This window comes from Stomoxys calcitrans, chromosome 2 (genome assembly GCF_963082655.1).
Source record: "Stomoxys calcitrans chromosome 2, idStoCalc2.1, whole genome shotgun sequence".
Taxonomy (NCBI): Eukaryota; Metazoa; Arthropoda; class Insecta; order Diptera; family Muscidae; genus Stomoxys; species Stomoxys calcitrans.
In genome coordinates this window covers 73,059,759-73,074,922 of record NC_081553.1, presented here as the reverse complement: position 1 = coordinate 73,074,922, position 15,164 = coordinate 73,059,759, and the positions used below count along the sequence as shown (strand labels likewise).

Here is a 15,164-nt window from a genome sequence, read left to right as displayed (position 1 = left end):
TTCATAGAGAACAAAAAAAAAAAAAGGCAAAATAACGCAAAACCGACCCTGACCACAATTTCCAACGCAATCCCCAACAAGGCTCCGGCGTTGTTTTGAGTTAGTTGAGTATGGTATGGCATATACTCGAAGGATTCGTGCATTTAGGTATCATTAAATTGGTCTCTTCTATCGTTTGTCGTTTATTCCTTTCTAGTTGGCCATAACGAAGCCAATGACATTATCCATGAGGCAATGCCAAGGAACACTGATAATTGTGCATGCTGTACATGTCATTTTGTGGTAATGTGACCATTTTGTATTAAATATAAATAGGGACTAATTTTTTTTTTTTGTTTAAATTGCAAAGGTTATTTGGTGGGGTTATGGCTAGTGCGTATACTCAATACAAGGGCTCGGGGCTTTTGCGTATACTTTATGCATTTTTGCAGTTACTCATACGTCAAGGGGGTCTTATGTTTAAAATTGTCGTACGTTCATCAGCATAAGTTCATAGGTTAAGTTACTACAACAAAGCTATTGCAGTTGACATTTTAAATGACCCGAGGTAGATTTTATTAGCACAATACATGCATACACCCATACGGCATATGTGGGCTTAAATAGATTAAAATAATGCGAATATGACAGCAAAAATGTGGGTGTCCGATGGTTTTAATGCTTTTAAAAGCACACAATTTCAATAATATATTTTTTTTTATTATTATAGAAAAAGTTTTTAATATCATTTTCATATCAATTTTTAAAGAAATGTTCGTCGAAATTTGATTTTTAATGCATTAACGCCTGACTCGATTCCCATGCCCTATTTTGATAAATTTCTTATTGATTACTTAGGGTAGTTGTATTGACGTAGTAATTTTTAAAGTTAGATTAGGTTAGGTTAGGTTGAATAGAGGGTGCAGATATTAATCCGCCCATGCCAATATGGACATACACCTAAGCCAGTAATCAGCTTGTTGTGGGCTCTAAAAACTATTGGGTTGCCCAAAAAGTAATTGCGGATTTTTTAAAAGAAAGTAAATGCATTTTTAATAAAACTTAGAATGAACTTTAATCAAATATTCTTTTTTTATACTTTTTTCTAAAGCAAGCTAAAAGGAACAGCTGATAACTGAAAGAAGAAAGAATGCAATTACAGAATCAGAAGCTGTGAAAAAATTTGTCAACGCCGACTATATAAAAACTCTGCAATTACTTTTTGGGCAACCCAATATAAAGTAACCTCTAAAAAGAAAATTTTAAGTTAGGAATTCCGAGCTATTTACAAAATCCTTAATTGTTTTCAATACCACTCCCCTAAGTTGGTTCATGTCTGGTATTGTGTCTCCACCTAAGTGCCGGTATCTGTCAGACGCGAAAGCCGGGCAATGACAAAGAAATGCTCCAACGTCTCATCATCTTCCACGCATGCTCTACACATGCTATTACTTGCCGTACCGATTTTACATAAGTGAGCTCGTAGTCCTATATGTCCCGTTATGATATCAATGACTATACTGAGCTCCTTCTTGCTTCCTTTCAGTAATAGCCTCGTCTTTTCACGATCTGGATTCCCCCATAGAATTTTTGCCGTTCTAGCGACCGTTTCGCTGTTCCACAATGTTGCATGCGCATTCATCGCCCACTCCCTTAACTCAGAATGCGTCGACCCGAAAGGCTTCGGGTTAACCAAGATTATTGATGGCAGTCCTCTGGCCTTCACCGCCAAATAGTCTGCACTTTAATTTTCCCTTACTCCGTTGTGACCCGGCACCCAAACGATACGGATTTTCCCATCCTCAGAAAAGGCGTTAATCTCCTTCTTACAATGCAAGACTGTTCGTGACCTTTCCGTCCTGGTTGTTATTGCCCTTAAGGCAATTTTACTGTCGGTAAAGATGTTAATACTCGACGTCTCGGGTTAGCACCACACCATTTCACGCATTCCGTGATAGCCCGGATCTCCGCCTGCAGGACCGCATTATGGTCAAGCAGTCTTAAACAGATCTCAGTCCCTGGGTTCTCAATGTAAACCCCCAGGCCCACTCTGTTCTCTAGCTTTGATCCATCCGTGTAACATGATCTTCCAGATGGCAATACTAGGGTTCCGTCAATCCCAGACTGTGCCGAAGGCAGCAGTGCCTTGCACTCGACTTCAATATTCATCTCAGGAATCACGATCGAAAACCTCTTCCATTCTTTTCAAGTTTCCTATCGTCAATTATACCGCGATGGTATGAGCTGCTCCCATCCTCATTAAAGTTAAAAATCCTTTTTAAGTTTAAAAATTTTAATTTTTTTTTAATGTTTGAAAAAAGGTAATTAAAAAATTTAATTCTCTTTTATATAAAAATAAATTTGGGTTTGTTTGTTTGTGTGTATGTTCCGTATAGACTCAAAAACGACTGAACCGATTTTCTTGTATTCCGTGGTGAAAATAGGGTACTTAATTTTTTGATATCTAAAGGGGGACGGACCCTCCCCCTTACCCAAATTTTCAGAAATGCCAGATCTCGGAGATGGGTGGTGCGATTTTAGCGAAATTTTGTGTACTCTCTTATAGTAACCTAAAAACAAAAATTAGGTGTACAAATTTCAGATTAGATACCTAAGGGGGCCGCCCCACCCCAAAACCTACCAAATATATATATTGACCAATCACGACAATATGGGACTCAAATGAAACGTATTTAAGATTACAAAACATATCTAATATTCAATTGTCGAACCAAGTGTTTGGGGAACCACCCCAACCCCCTTAAACTCCACCAAATCGGACACATTTACCGTCTATGGCAATATGGGACTTAAATGAAAGGTATTTGTATTAGAATGAGAATGAGAATCCAAATGTGGGACCAAGTTTCTGGGGGTCCATCCCTTCCCCAAAAGACCGCCAGACATGGCTTATTTACTGATCATGGCAATATGGGGTTCAAATAAAAGGTATTTGAGTGTATATTACTAATCTGATATCCAAATGAGGACCAAGTGTTAAGGGGGCCGCCTCTCCCCATAAACTCCCCCCAAAGATGAAAAATTTACGTCCATAGCAATATGGGTGTCAAATGAAAGGTCTTTGGGAGTAAAGCACGAATCTAATATCAATATTCGGGAAAAGTGTCTATGGTGCCATCCCACCCCCGTGGCACCACCCAAATAGGACGTATTTGCTGACCATTGCAATATGCAAAATTGCAAATTTTGCCCATGAACATTCCACTAAGGAAAAGGGGCAAACTTCTCACCTATCAATGAGTGCAGTGCGATTCAAGTTTAGTCTCAATAATAAGGGGCCTCCTTTTTATAGCCGAGTCCGAACGGCGTGCCGCAGTGCGACACCTCTTCAGAGAGAAGAGGCTCAAATAAAAGGTATTTTAAGTAGAACACGAATCTGATTCCAGGGCCAAGTCACTGAGTGGCAGACAAAATTGCCCATGAACATTCCACTAAGGAACAGGAGCAAACTTCGCACATAACAATGAGTGCAGTCCGATTCAAGTTTAAGCTCAACGATAAGGGGCCACCTTTTTATAGCCGAGTCCAAACGGCGTGCCGCAGTGCGACACTTCTTTGGAGAGAAGTTTTACATGGCATAGTACCTCACAAATGTTGCCAGCATTAGGAGGGGAAAACCACCTCTAAACATTTTTTCTGATGGTCTCGCCAGGATTCGAACCCAGGCATTCAGTGTCATAGGCGGACATGCTAACCTCTGGGCTACAGTGGACTGCGGCAGCCTGAGCGGCAGCCACATCTCCCAAAACCCCCACAAACCGGACATGTTGGCCGACTATGGATATATGGGGCTCAAATGAAAGTTTATTGGGAGTAGAGCACGAATCTGATATCAACATTCGGGACCAACTGCCTACCTTGGGAGTAGAGCACGAATCTAATATCAACATTCGGGACCAACGGCCTAGGGGAGGTCCTACCCCCATAACAACCCCCAAATAGAACGTATTGTATTTGCTCACCATGACAATTTGGGCCTCAAAGAGGGCGGAGCTTAGAGAGAGTAGAGCACGAAATTGATACTCACTTTCGGGATCAATTTTCTGGGTGTCTAACCCTTTCCCAAAACACCCCACAAACAACAATTATTTACAGCCCATCGCAATGTGGGGCTCAAACAAATGTATTTGGTATTAGAATACGAATCTGATATCCAAATGTGGGACCATGTATTTGGGGCACCTCCCCTTCCCCAAAACACCCCCAAAGAGTACAAATTTACCGACCTTGGCAATATGTGGCTCAAATAAAAGGTAATTGAGATTTGAAATCGCATTTGATAACCAATTTTTCGGCCAAGTGTTTGGGGACGCCTCATCCCATAAACTCCCCTTAAACCCAAGGCAATATGGGGTTCAAATAAATTGTATTTGAGAGTAGAGCACTATGCAGATATATTTTTTTCATAGCTAAGTGTCTGGGGGGCCACCTCAGCCCCGAAAACACCCATAAATCCACATACATATTTACCGATCATGGCAATATGGGGCTCAAATGAAAGGTATTTGGGAGTAGAGCACGAAATTCATAACCAAACTCTTGGCCCCAAAATTGAATATCATATTCGTTTTCTATTTTCAAACACCTTTCATTTGTGTCCCATATAGTGGTGATCGGTCAATAAATATATTTGGCGGCCCCCGTAGGATTCACGTCCCAAATTTTGGGTACACAATTTTTGTTTTTAGGTTACTTTGAGAGTGCAAACAAAATTTTGCTTATATCGCCCTGCGCCAGTCCTAGTTTTGGCGATTTTAAAAAGTAGGTTAGAAGGGAGGGAGATTTTGTCAAATTCTATTTATAGGAAAATTTTTTTCAAGTTTAATTTTATATTTTTTTTTTTCTAATATTTTCTTACAATTTTCACCAAAAAATCATCTTTCAATAAAATGTTGATTTTCATTAAAAATTTCCTGAAAATTAAATTTTCTCTTTCGACTTTCTCTCTCATTTCCAGTCAATTGCTTCAACTACTCAACACTAGATCATAATGTTAAAATTTAAATATCCGAAGAGAAAAAATCGCAATGTCTGAAAAGTCTCATCGGCGTTTGTCATCAAAAAACGCAGTAAAGCAGCAGAGGCAGGAGCAACCTCGACATCAGCCTAGAAACGAGATATTAGCACAAATTGAAGGATGACGCGAGACGGTGAAATACCAGCGATTTTCAATCCTAAACAACATCGAGTACGAACGCCATCCGTAGTGGTGACGGGAGACTCACCAAATGGCCCCTATGGCGGTGGCTTTACCAACATTCTCAATGCCAGTAATCCTCAAATAACCCACCAAGACTCAATATCGTCTAGTCAACAGGATCCTAATGAGGTCATCACCATACATCCGGACACATCCTGCCCAGTTGCCTTGACAAGAGGAGGAGGCGGAGGAGGTGGTAGTGGTTTAATTTCAGGCGCCGTGGGAGGAGGTGGAGGTCCTGGTGGTGGTGGCGGCGGCGGCAATGATTCAGACACTCCTACAACCGAGGCTGGCCAAAATGACAACACCACAACTCGTTTTCCCCGCCTCAAAGCCTGCAAAGAAACCTGCTGCTCCGAATTGGCACAAAAAATGTATTTCGGTGTTTGTGTCACCATCCTCGTCACAGCCTCATGGGTGGGGGCAACGCATTGCATAAAATTTTTATATTTAAATCGCAGCTCGTACATGACAGCCATCGATGATCTGGACTCTTTGGGCATAGATGATCTGGACTTTGTCACCGATGTCCATGAGGGCGCTGAGCTGGGCATTGATTCATTGTTGCCTCTAAATGACCACACCATGAGCTTAGAGGATGTTGAAGATGCCACCAAAATTTTCCACATACCACCAGAGCCACCCGTACAGGCGAATGTCTTTAGTGCGCCATTCTTTGCGGCTTGGTTTTTTACAAATTTCTCTTTGTTGTTCTTTCCCATTTACGTTCTGGGGAGGATATCCTTGAGAAAATGTGATAAGCCAGGCGAAATATTGGGCGATATTTTGAGAGGATTTCGCGATCGGGGGTTTACCATAGGTAAGTGAGAGATTTAAGAACTTTAAACATCAATTTATGTATGAAGCTAATATCACATTGCAATTATAATTTAATTAATTGGAAATTAAACTAAGCCCCCAAGGGAATCTAACCGGTTGTTATCATTGCAGGACGTTTTCTTAATCGCTGCCTATCATTTTGTATATTATGGCTGCTAACGACTTATCTTTATACGTTATCTCTGCGTGTCTTATTTGCCACCGATGCCATGGCCTTGTTTGCCACAAATGTGGCATGTGTTTACCTCCTATCCTGGGTGATACTGCACGAGCAATTTGTAGGCGTTAGGGTAAGTAGTAGAGAAATGCACTGACCAAGTGGCCAAGTGTTCGATACAATGATACCAGTACAACGAACACCATGAGTATGTTATGAAATTACAAGTCTATGAAATTATTTATAAACGCACTTTAATTGCATTTCCCACCATTTATATTTCTTGCTCTTTCTCTTCACTTTCTCTAACCCTTTGTAGATTGTAGCCGTCATTTTATGTGATACCGGAATAGCATTACTAGCCTATATGGATGGCATTACCGAGTCACCCACTTTGAGTGGGGTGGTATTGGCCACACTGGCAGCCGCTTGTTATGCCGTCTTTCGAGTATGTTGTCGATGACATTTTTCAACACCTGCCTGTGTCTGGGGGGATGACGGGGTTTTTCAGTTTCAGTTTCAGTTTCTGTTTTTTTTTTTTTTTGCAACAACATCACCTTTACCAAAGCCATCGACATATTGCCACCATCGATTGTTGGCGCTTTTGAATGATTTGTTTAATTGTTTTTCGTTTTTTTGATGTTCTTTAATATCCCATAGCACTACACTTGTAGGGGGAAGTATAGAATTGGAATTTGGTTTGTAACAACTAGCAGTAAGGTAATTGGATTCTTTATAAAATATGGCAACAAACAAATTTTACCCATGAACATTCCACAAAAGAACAGGCGCAAACTTCTCGCACATTTTAATGAGTGTAGTCCGATTGAAGTTTAAGCTCAATGGTAAGGGGCCTCCTTTTTATAGCCGAGTCCGAACGGTGTGCCGCAGTGCGACACCTCTTTGGAGAGAAGTTTTACATGGCATAGTACCTCACAAATGTTGCCAGCATTAGGAGGGGTAAACCACCGCTGAAAATTTATTCTAATGGTCTCGCCAGGATTCGAACCCAGGCGTTCAGCGTCATAGGCGGACATGCTAACCTATGACATAATAGGCATAAAAACATGTGTTGCCACTTAAGAAAATTATTACCAAACCAAAATTTGGAAAAATCCTACCAAAACCACCTACCAAACGTTCTTCAAGCCAAAAATTCGGTGTATGTTTTTATAGCCACCAAGCGGTGGCCATTTTGCCATTCCATTTTCAACCCTACAATGCATAGCTACTACATCTTGAGTTCACAAACACACGTTGGAGTCCCTCAATCCACCAGTTTGGTGAGAGTAAGGTTGGGGCTCTGGATATCTCCATGCCTGACGGTGCACTACTATCATAGCTTGTCGCATTTGATGTCGGTAATGGCTTCGTTCAATTTATGTCGAGCTTTCTCAGAGACCGCACTATTCGAGTCGTTATAGATGGGTTCTCATCCAAGGAACATAAATTGAACGCAGGTGTACCCCAGGGCTCTGTTTTTCTCCTCCTGTTTTTCTGATGTTCACCGATCTACTCATTTGCGGATGACAGTAATCTCTGTCATTCGTACTCATTCAACCATGGGCCGAATCTTCGAGAGATTGAGGCCAAGAGGCGGTCAGGATTTGCTGGCCATTTCTGAGTGGGGTCGAATGAATCGAGTAGATTTTAATGCACAGAAGACTCAGTGCTGCTTGTTGTCACACAAAACGATTCGCTGACCCATTCAGGGAATCAGAACCTTTTGCTTGAATGATAGCCACGGATTTTAAGAGCGACTTTCTACACCGCAGACTTGGCACGGTGTAAGAAATGCAAAATTTTTCCACTCTCTGTAGGCAACACCATTACAAGTAAAAAGCTCAAAACTTTTGCTATGATGATAAGACAATAAACGTGGCGCCGTCAATTCCTAAAATCTTCTTCATCTGGTATTGAATGAATACCAAATATTGGGTTGCCCAAAAAGTAATTGCGGATTTTTCATATAGTCGGGGTTGACAAATTTTTTCACAGCTTGTGACTCTGTAATTGCATTCTTTCTTCTGTCAGTTATCATCTGTAACTTTTAGCCTGCTTTAGAAAAAGAAAAGTTCATTCTAAGTTTTATTAAAAATGCATTTACTTTCTTTTAAAAAATCCGCAATTACTTTTTGGGCAACCTAATAGTTTTAATAACATAGAAATTAAAGTGTTGCGCTTTGTTTCTTTGTTCCGAATAAACTCAAAAACGGCTGAACTGAATCACAGATGGTAGAATTTAGCGCCCGGTGAAAATAGGCTCCTTCATTTTGTGATATCCGCGAGAAGAGCTGACCCTCTCCCTAATCACGGTTCTCGAAAACAACAGATCCCGGAGATGGGTGCATTGATTGAAGTTAAATATTTTATGCCACCTTATGGTCACCCTAAAATAGAAAATTGCACAAATAACCGTTTGTTTTAGGTTTACCATAAACATAAACACATGGGTCAAATAACCGTGGGGGACGCCCTACCCCAAAACCCTATTTACCGATTGGGACAATATGCTAGGGTCCGACGATGGCGGCAAAGGGGAAACCGCAGATGGCGGTAAAGAGGAAACTTCTAGTCAGAATGAAGTCCAATAAACAGTGACCCCACTGAAGAACAACAAGGCAGCAGAAGCCGACGGGTTACCCGTTTAACTATTCAAAGCCGGAGGCGACATGCAGATAAGACGTATGGATCAGCTTGTCTGCGCAATCTGGCTAGAAGAACGCATACCCGATGATTGGAACTTCAGCATACAATGTCTCAAACACAAGCAAGGAGACAAGGCGGAATGTGCCAACTACAGAGGAATAAGTCTTCTCCCCATCGCATAAAAGATACTCTCGATTGTACCGTGTGAACGATTAAAGCCTAAAGTCAATGAGATAATTGGACCCTATCAATGCGGCTTTAGACCTGGTAAATCCAATCTAGATCAGATATTCACACTGCGCCAAATCCTAGAAAAGAGCCGAGAAGGACAAATCAACACCTACCATCTCTTTGTTGACTACAAAGTTGACTACAAAGCCGCTTTCGATACCCCTATGCGATCAAAGGTATTTCAAGCCATGTCTGAGTTTGGTATCCCAGCAAAATTAATAAGACTCTGCAGGATGACACTTGCTAAAACGCTTTCCGCAGTAAGAATAGGAAAGAATCTCTCCGAACCATTCAATACCAAACGAGGTTTCAGCCAAGGAGACAGCCTATCGTGTGATCTCTTTAGCATCCTGCTGGAGAATATTATGCGAAATGCAGATGGGAATAGATATGGCACACTAATCACAAGAGAACACATGCTACTCGCCTATGTCGACGACTTCGACATCATAGGTCTGTCACCGGAAGTAGTAACTGCAGCCTTTGAAAGAATCGAAAGAGAGTCAGTGAAAATGGGTCTGGCAGTAAATGGAGATAAGACGACAACCGATCAGATAAAGAAAATGGAGAATGTTGGGAACCCCAACATTGAGATAGTCAGTAACTTTATCTACCTCGGCACCGCCGTAACCGAAACGAATGACACCAGTTTTGAGATAAAGCGAAGAATAATACTGGCAAACAGATGCTACTTTGGACTAAGTAAGCAGTTTAGAAACAAGGCCACCTTGTTACACGTATCAAATACGGCTGCGTTGTTGTCAGAATGGATGAAGAAACACCAGCAAAGAAGTCTTTTGAAGCCAAACGCAGTACACGCAAACTGGGACGACCAAAAGCCCGATGGAAAGATCAAGGGAGACACCTCTAAACTTGGTGTTATAGATTTTAGAATGAGCGCAGAAGATTGAGAACGCTTGGAACCCTTTTCTACGTTCGTCTAGTGGACCAAATGTTCTGTCATAGTCAATGAAAGTAAAATAATGGCCTGCTAGTATTATTTTATTAACAGGTGCCGTTCGGACTCGGCTCAAAAAGAAGGTCCCTTATTATTGAGCTTAAAATCGGACCGCTCTCATTGATATTTAAGAAGTTTGCCCCTGTATACCCCTTAATGATATATTCATGGTCAAATTTGCATTTGCAGCAGGTATTGCCTGAGCCGTCTTTTTTCTTTCATTTTACTCCACCATTTAGTACACACCACAGTGATTGTGTAACTTTCTCGTTCTACCCATTCCTGTTTCCTCAGAGTAGACCCCAAAGCCCATATGGCCAGAGTGGAACCATCCGTATAGAAGTCTTTTTACCTTCTGTTACCAGATTTGCTGTAGCTTCTATCAGGTATAGTGTATAGTACTTTTTATCAAATAGCCTTATTGATTGGTTATCATGTCAAGGATAACACAGTGCACAGATAAAAAATAACTCTTAGAAAAACCAACTACAAAATTTGTGTGTGAAACTTTAAATTCTCAACGAATTTTAGCATTGAATCGAAGACATTATTTGTTGAAGTACGTAAGTAAGTCTCTACAAGAGACTTGACATACAAAATTATCGGAATTTTGTTGACTTTCAACAAATTCTTTAGTTGAGGTAATTGTAAAAATAGGCGTACTATCATGTAGAGTCAGTGTTTTCCCATGCCATTCATGATTTGCAAACTCTTGCTCAAGTCCCACTGTCGACAAAAAAAATTTTATTTTTTTTTTAATTAACTTACTTTAGAAAATTTTTTTGCTTTGCTTATGGATATATTGTTGTTGTTGTTATATATTGGCTTGCAAAGCGTGCCTTTCAACAACAAATTTGCATTTTGGGTCGTTGAGGTTCAAAATAAATTGTTGCAGGAAAATTAACAACTTTCGTAGTTGTTTTTTCGACCAAAGTTGTTGTTTTTTAAAATTATTTTTATCTGTGTGTCCGTAGCCGCTGCGAAACCAAAGCAAATTACCGGCATTGGTCGCAGCAATTTGTCTAGCCAAAGGCATTAAGTGTTTTTTTTTCGCAAAGTTTTGAACATTGTTTGGATATTTGAAGTTCAGTCCACCAGACCACAACACCATGCAACATTATAGGTCAGTCAATAGCTTTTTAGAGTTTACATGACACGCGCTTTCAACTGCTAGCGATGTGGGGTGCACACACTTTTTCGCCCTTTTCATAATGTTGAATTTGAAGTTCAACAAACTTTCTCTACTCTCAAAATGAAGGATGTTATTGTGGGGTTCTTGTATCTCCTACTAAAAGGAACATCTTTTCAGAATTACGTCTAAACCACTTCGCTTCCATTCATAGAGCTCCCTGAAAGAGTCATCTACGCAGAAAGACAACCCAAGCAAACATTTAAAATAGTCAGTGACTTCTTATAAGGTTTTGATATTACGCCTACTGTTATATGGAACACTAATATAGCCACTTGTGAATGCAAATGAGGTAGTGTAGGATATTGGAAAGAAAAACTTGTAAAATATGTGAATCAATCTGCGTTAAGAATGAATATTGGTGTAAAATATTCGCTAATATTGATCATAGTTAAGGATGTTACAATACAACGCTTCGATTGGCAAGGTCATTTGTTAGAATTATAAAACAGACCCAGCCGGAAGTCATTTGAGAACAAACTTGGCGATTAACAGGTTCTGTCTTTGGCCACCCAACTATTGGGTTGCCCAAAAAGTAATTGCGGATTTTTCATATAGTCGGCGTTGACAAATTTTTTCACAGCTTGTGACACTGTAATTGCATTCTTTTTTCTGTCAGTTATCAGCTGTTACTTTTAGCTTTCTTTAGAAAAAAAGTGTAAAAAAAGTATATTTGATTAAAGTTCATTCTACATTTTATTAAAAATGCATTTACTTTCTTTTAAAAAATCCGCAATTACTTTTTGGGCAACCCAATATGTTGGCTTATGTGTACCATGCCTTTTGATTTCGACTAATTATGAAATGTCCTTCTCTAATCGTCTGTCCTTAACAGAGAGAGAAGGGTTATCTTTCTCCCGATTTGATCTTTTATATACTATTCAAAAGTTTTCCGAGAAACATCTTATAAAAATTATATTTTTAGGATCCAATATCGTTTCGATACTTACCTCTTGTCAACTCTTTTATATTTTTGTTAGTGTGATCCCAATATCATTGTTAGTTGTCTCATTTTACTTAAAGCTAGAGATGAGCGACGGTAAATTGGGTAAATCCCCGGGTATTTACCCATTTATACCCAAAAGCTGGGTATTTATAATTTTGCAGATATCTTGGGTATAAAAATAGTTTTGATGGTTTCACATTCTTTGTATATAAACATGACCTTGTGATCTCATAAAATCAGATTTATGTTATATATAGCCGGTATATTGTCCGATCTCCAGATATAAAGTCTTGAGGCAATAAATTGTTAATTTTTCATCCGTCCTATTGGACCCCTACCCATTTCTGTGAAGGGTGGTTCAGATAGGACTATTGTGACGACGGAAGTCGCTGGCTCGTTTCCGTCCACACTCTGTGATGTCCCATGGGTGTAGAACCAGTGTTGTCCCAATTTGTGTTGAATTTGCAAAGAATTGTTAATGAATTTTGGACTGTTAAATGAATTGAACTAGTTTAACTATTAATTAATGAATTATTATTTCGCTCAGTGTACTTATTTAATGTCAATTAATTTTCGCAGTGTAGGTACTTATTTCAAAGAGCAATTTTTTTTTTCAGAGTGTATGTCTTTAACTGCACTGAATTATTGTTCACAGTGTACCTTGTCATTTCAATTACTTCTATTTTTCTCTAAGTGTACGTCCCAACCGATCTTATAACGTATATATCAATATAGTGAATTTTACCATGTACCTTAATTAGACTTTATGCAAGCAGGCAGTGATTTCCCGAAAAAAAGTGAATGGCCCTCATACTTGTTTACAATTCTTTGCCAAAACTTTGCCGTATGAGCCCCGTAAACAGTGAACTTTCGTGGTTACTGCACCGTAAAAGCTTCGCTAAACTTTGCCGTTTGAGTCCCGTACACGGTGAACTTTCGTGGTCACTGCACCGTAAAAGCTACGTTACACTTTGTCCCGGTATTCGTGCACCATAACCACCCTAGACAGCTCCCGACCGTTCGTACTCTGACTCAACAACCGACGGAACCTGACCTCGACGGATAAACCTGATGAAACCCGCAACGCCACCGTTCCGCCTGGAAGTGCTGACTCCGGCTGCCCCGTAACCAAACCACTGAACGTTGAGCTCAACCTGTACTGTACCAGTGTTCCACTTCGCCCGCCAGCACCACTCAGCATCGACCCGCGCTGCTGCCCAAATCACCGCCCACAGTGAGTGCCGTTCCCGACTTCCACTGTAGTACACTACCGCAGGCAATAACCGCCGCCCAGCCAAGTCCCAGCCGTGAACTGAGCGTCTTTGTTCCGAAAGTACCGTCCTAGGTCTTCACCCCCACGGCGTAGCTATGGGCTAACACATCTCGGAGATTGGAGGACTGTTCCAGGTCTCAACCGACATCAACCAACCACTGCCCATTTTGGCCCGCATTTCCGAGTATCGTCCCAGGTCTCGACGTTAAGTATTTGCCTTTATACACTAACTATTGTTATAGCCCAAATTCAAATAAGGAGATTGTGGAATCCTAAACAAACTCCGTGTTCTCTACTCTAGTCTCGGCAAATATAAATTTCTGTGACGGACCCTTCCCCGCGAGTTATACCCCAGCACACGAGGGGAAACCTGTCGTTACACTTTTTTTGAATGTAGCTGCCCTATAGGCCGACTCTCCGTTCTCCCGATATAGGGTATTGAGGCCATAAAAGATCCATTTATTACCCAAATTCGATGAATTATGGTCATATCGGCACCACATTTACCAATAATGTAAAGGGGTCTTCCAAATATTACTGCTGCACATTTCGTACCAATCAGATGAGAAATTCGACTTTTTTGTACCCAGTACCTAATAGTCCAGTCTGGTCCACATTCCCAATATGGTTCGATCTGGACGATGTTGGACACAAAGGTGTAGAGGTCAATCAAAACTTCATGTTTAAAATTTCATCAAAATCGGATGAAAAATGCTCCTTTTATGGACTCTGTACTCTATATCGGGAGATCAATCTATATAACAGCTATATCCAAATATGATCCGATCTGGACGATATTCAACAAAAAGGTTAGGAGAGGTACCAGAATTCTCTGTGTCAAATTTCATCGAAATAGAATAAAAATGCACCTTTTATAGGCTCATTACACTATATGGGGAGATCGGTCAATATGGCAGCTATATCCAAATATGCTCCGATATGGACCAGATTTGACAGGAATGGGTAGTAGACTCCTACCCAGAACACACTGTGCCAAATTTCATCGAATTCGGGTAATGAATGGATTTTTTATGGCCTCAATACAGGATATGAGGCCATCGGGAGATTGGGCGGTCCATTCTGCAACCACACTTAACAGAAATGGGTAGGGGTCTACCAGATGGGTAGGGGTTTACCAGAACTCACTGTATTTGAACTATAAATACCCAAGCGTTGTGTATTTACCCGATAGATACCCATCTCTACTTTTAGCCCCTATTTTGTTTAGTGTATTGAAAAGTCAACTTACATCAAATATTGTCATTTTCCTTTTTGTTTTTACCCATGTGATGAAGGTGATGGTGTTGCCATGTGTATGTTTTTTGATGTTGCTGTTGTTTTTTTGTTTTTGTTTTTATTTTTAAATATTGTTATATGCTATTATTGTTGTTTTTCCCTTTGCTAAATATTTAATCAAGGTCATGTTTCGCAAAGTGATGGGCGATCCACCGGTTGGGCAAATTGCCTTTGCCTTCACCACCCTGGGCTTTCTAAATGCCCTGCTCATGTGGCCAATATGTGTGGCATTATATTTGACGGGAACGGAAATAATGCCATCAGATCGTATGCCTTGGATTATTTTATTGATTGCCAGTATATTGTTATTGGGTAAGTGTATGACTTGTTTTGTTCATTTCCCTTTTCTCTCATCCTCCTCCACCTCCTCCTCCAGCACGAATTTCAATCAATTCATATCGACTATAGACCTAAACGCACCAAAT

At 40.3% G+C, this 15,164-nt stretch overlaps 1 protein-coding gene across 6 annotated transcripts in view; it reads left to right on the top strand.

Moving 5' to 3' along the window:
* Positions 1 to 15,164, top strand: part of LOC106081321 (solute carrier family 35 member F3) — a 161,634-nt gene that overhangs the window by 95,066 nt on the left and 51,404 nt on the right. For all 6 annotated transcript variants that reach the window (XM_059362304.1, XM_059362303.1, XM_059362308.1 and 3 more), the window contains exons 2-5: positions 4,958 to 6,020; positions 6,152 to 6,330; positions 6,517 to 6,645; positions 14,862 to 15,051. In XM_059362304.1, coding sequence (XP_059218287.1) covers positions 5,138 to 6,020; positions 6,152 to 6,330; positions 6,517 to 6,645; positions 14,862 to 15,051 — 1,381 coding nt within the window. In that variant the 5' untranslated portion in view covers positions 4,958 to 5,137. The remainder of the gene's footprint in view (positions 1 to 4,957; positions 6,021 to 6,151; positions 6,331 to 6,516; positions 6,646 to 14,861; positions 15,052 to 15,164) is intronic.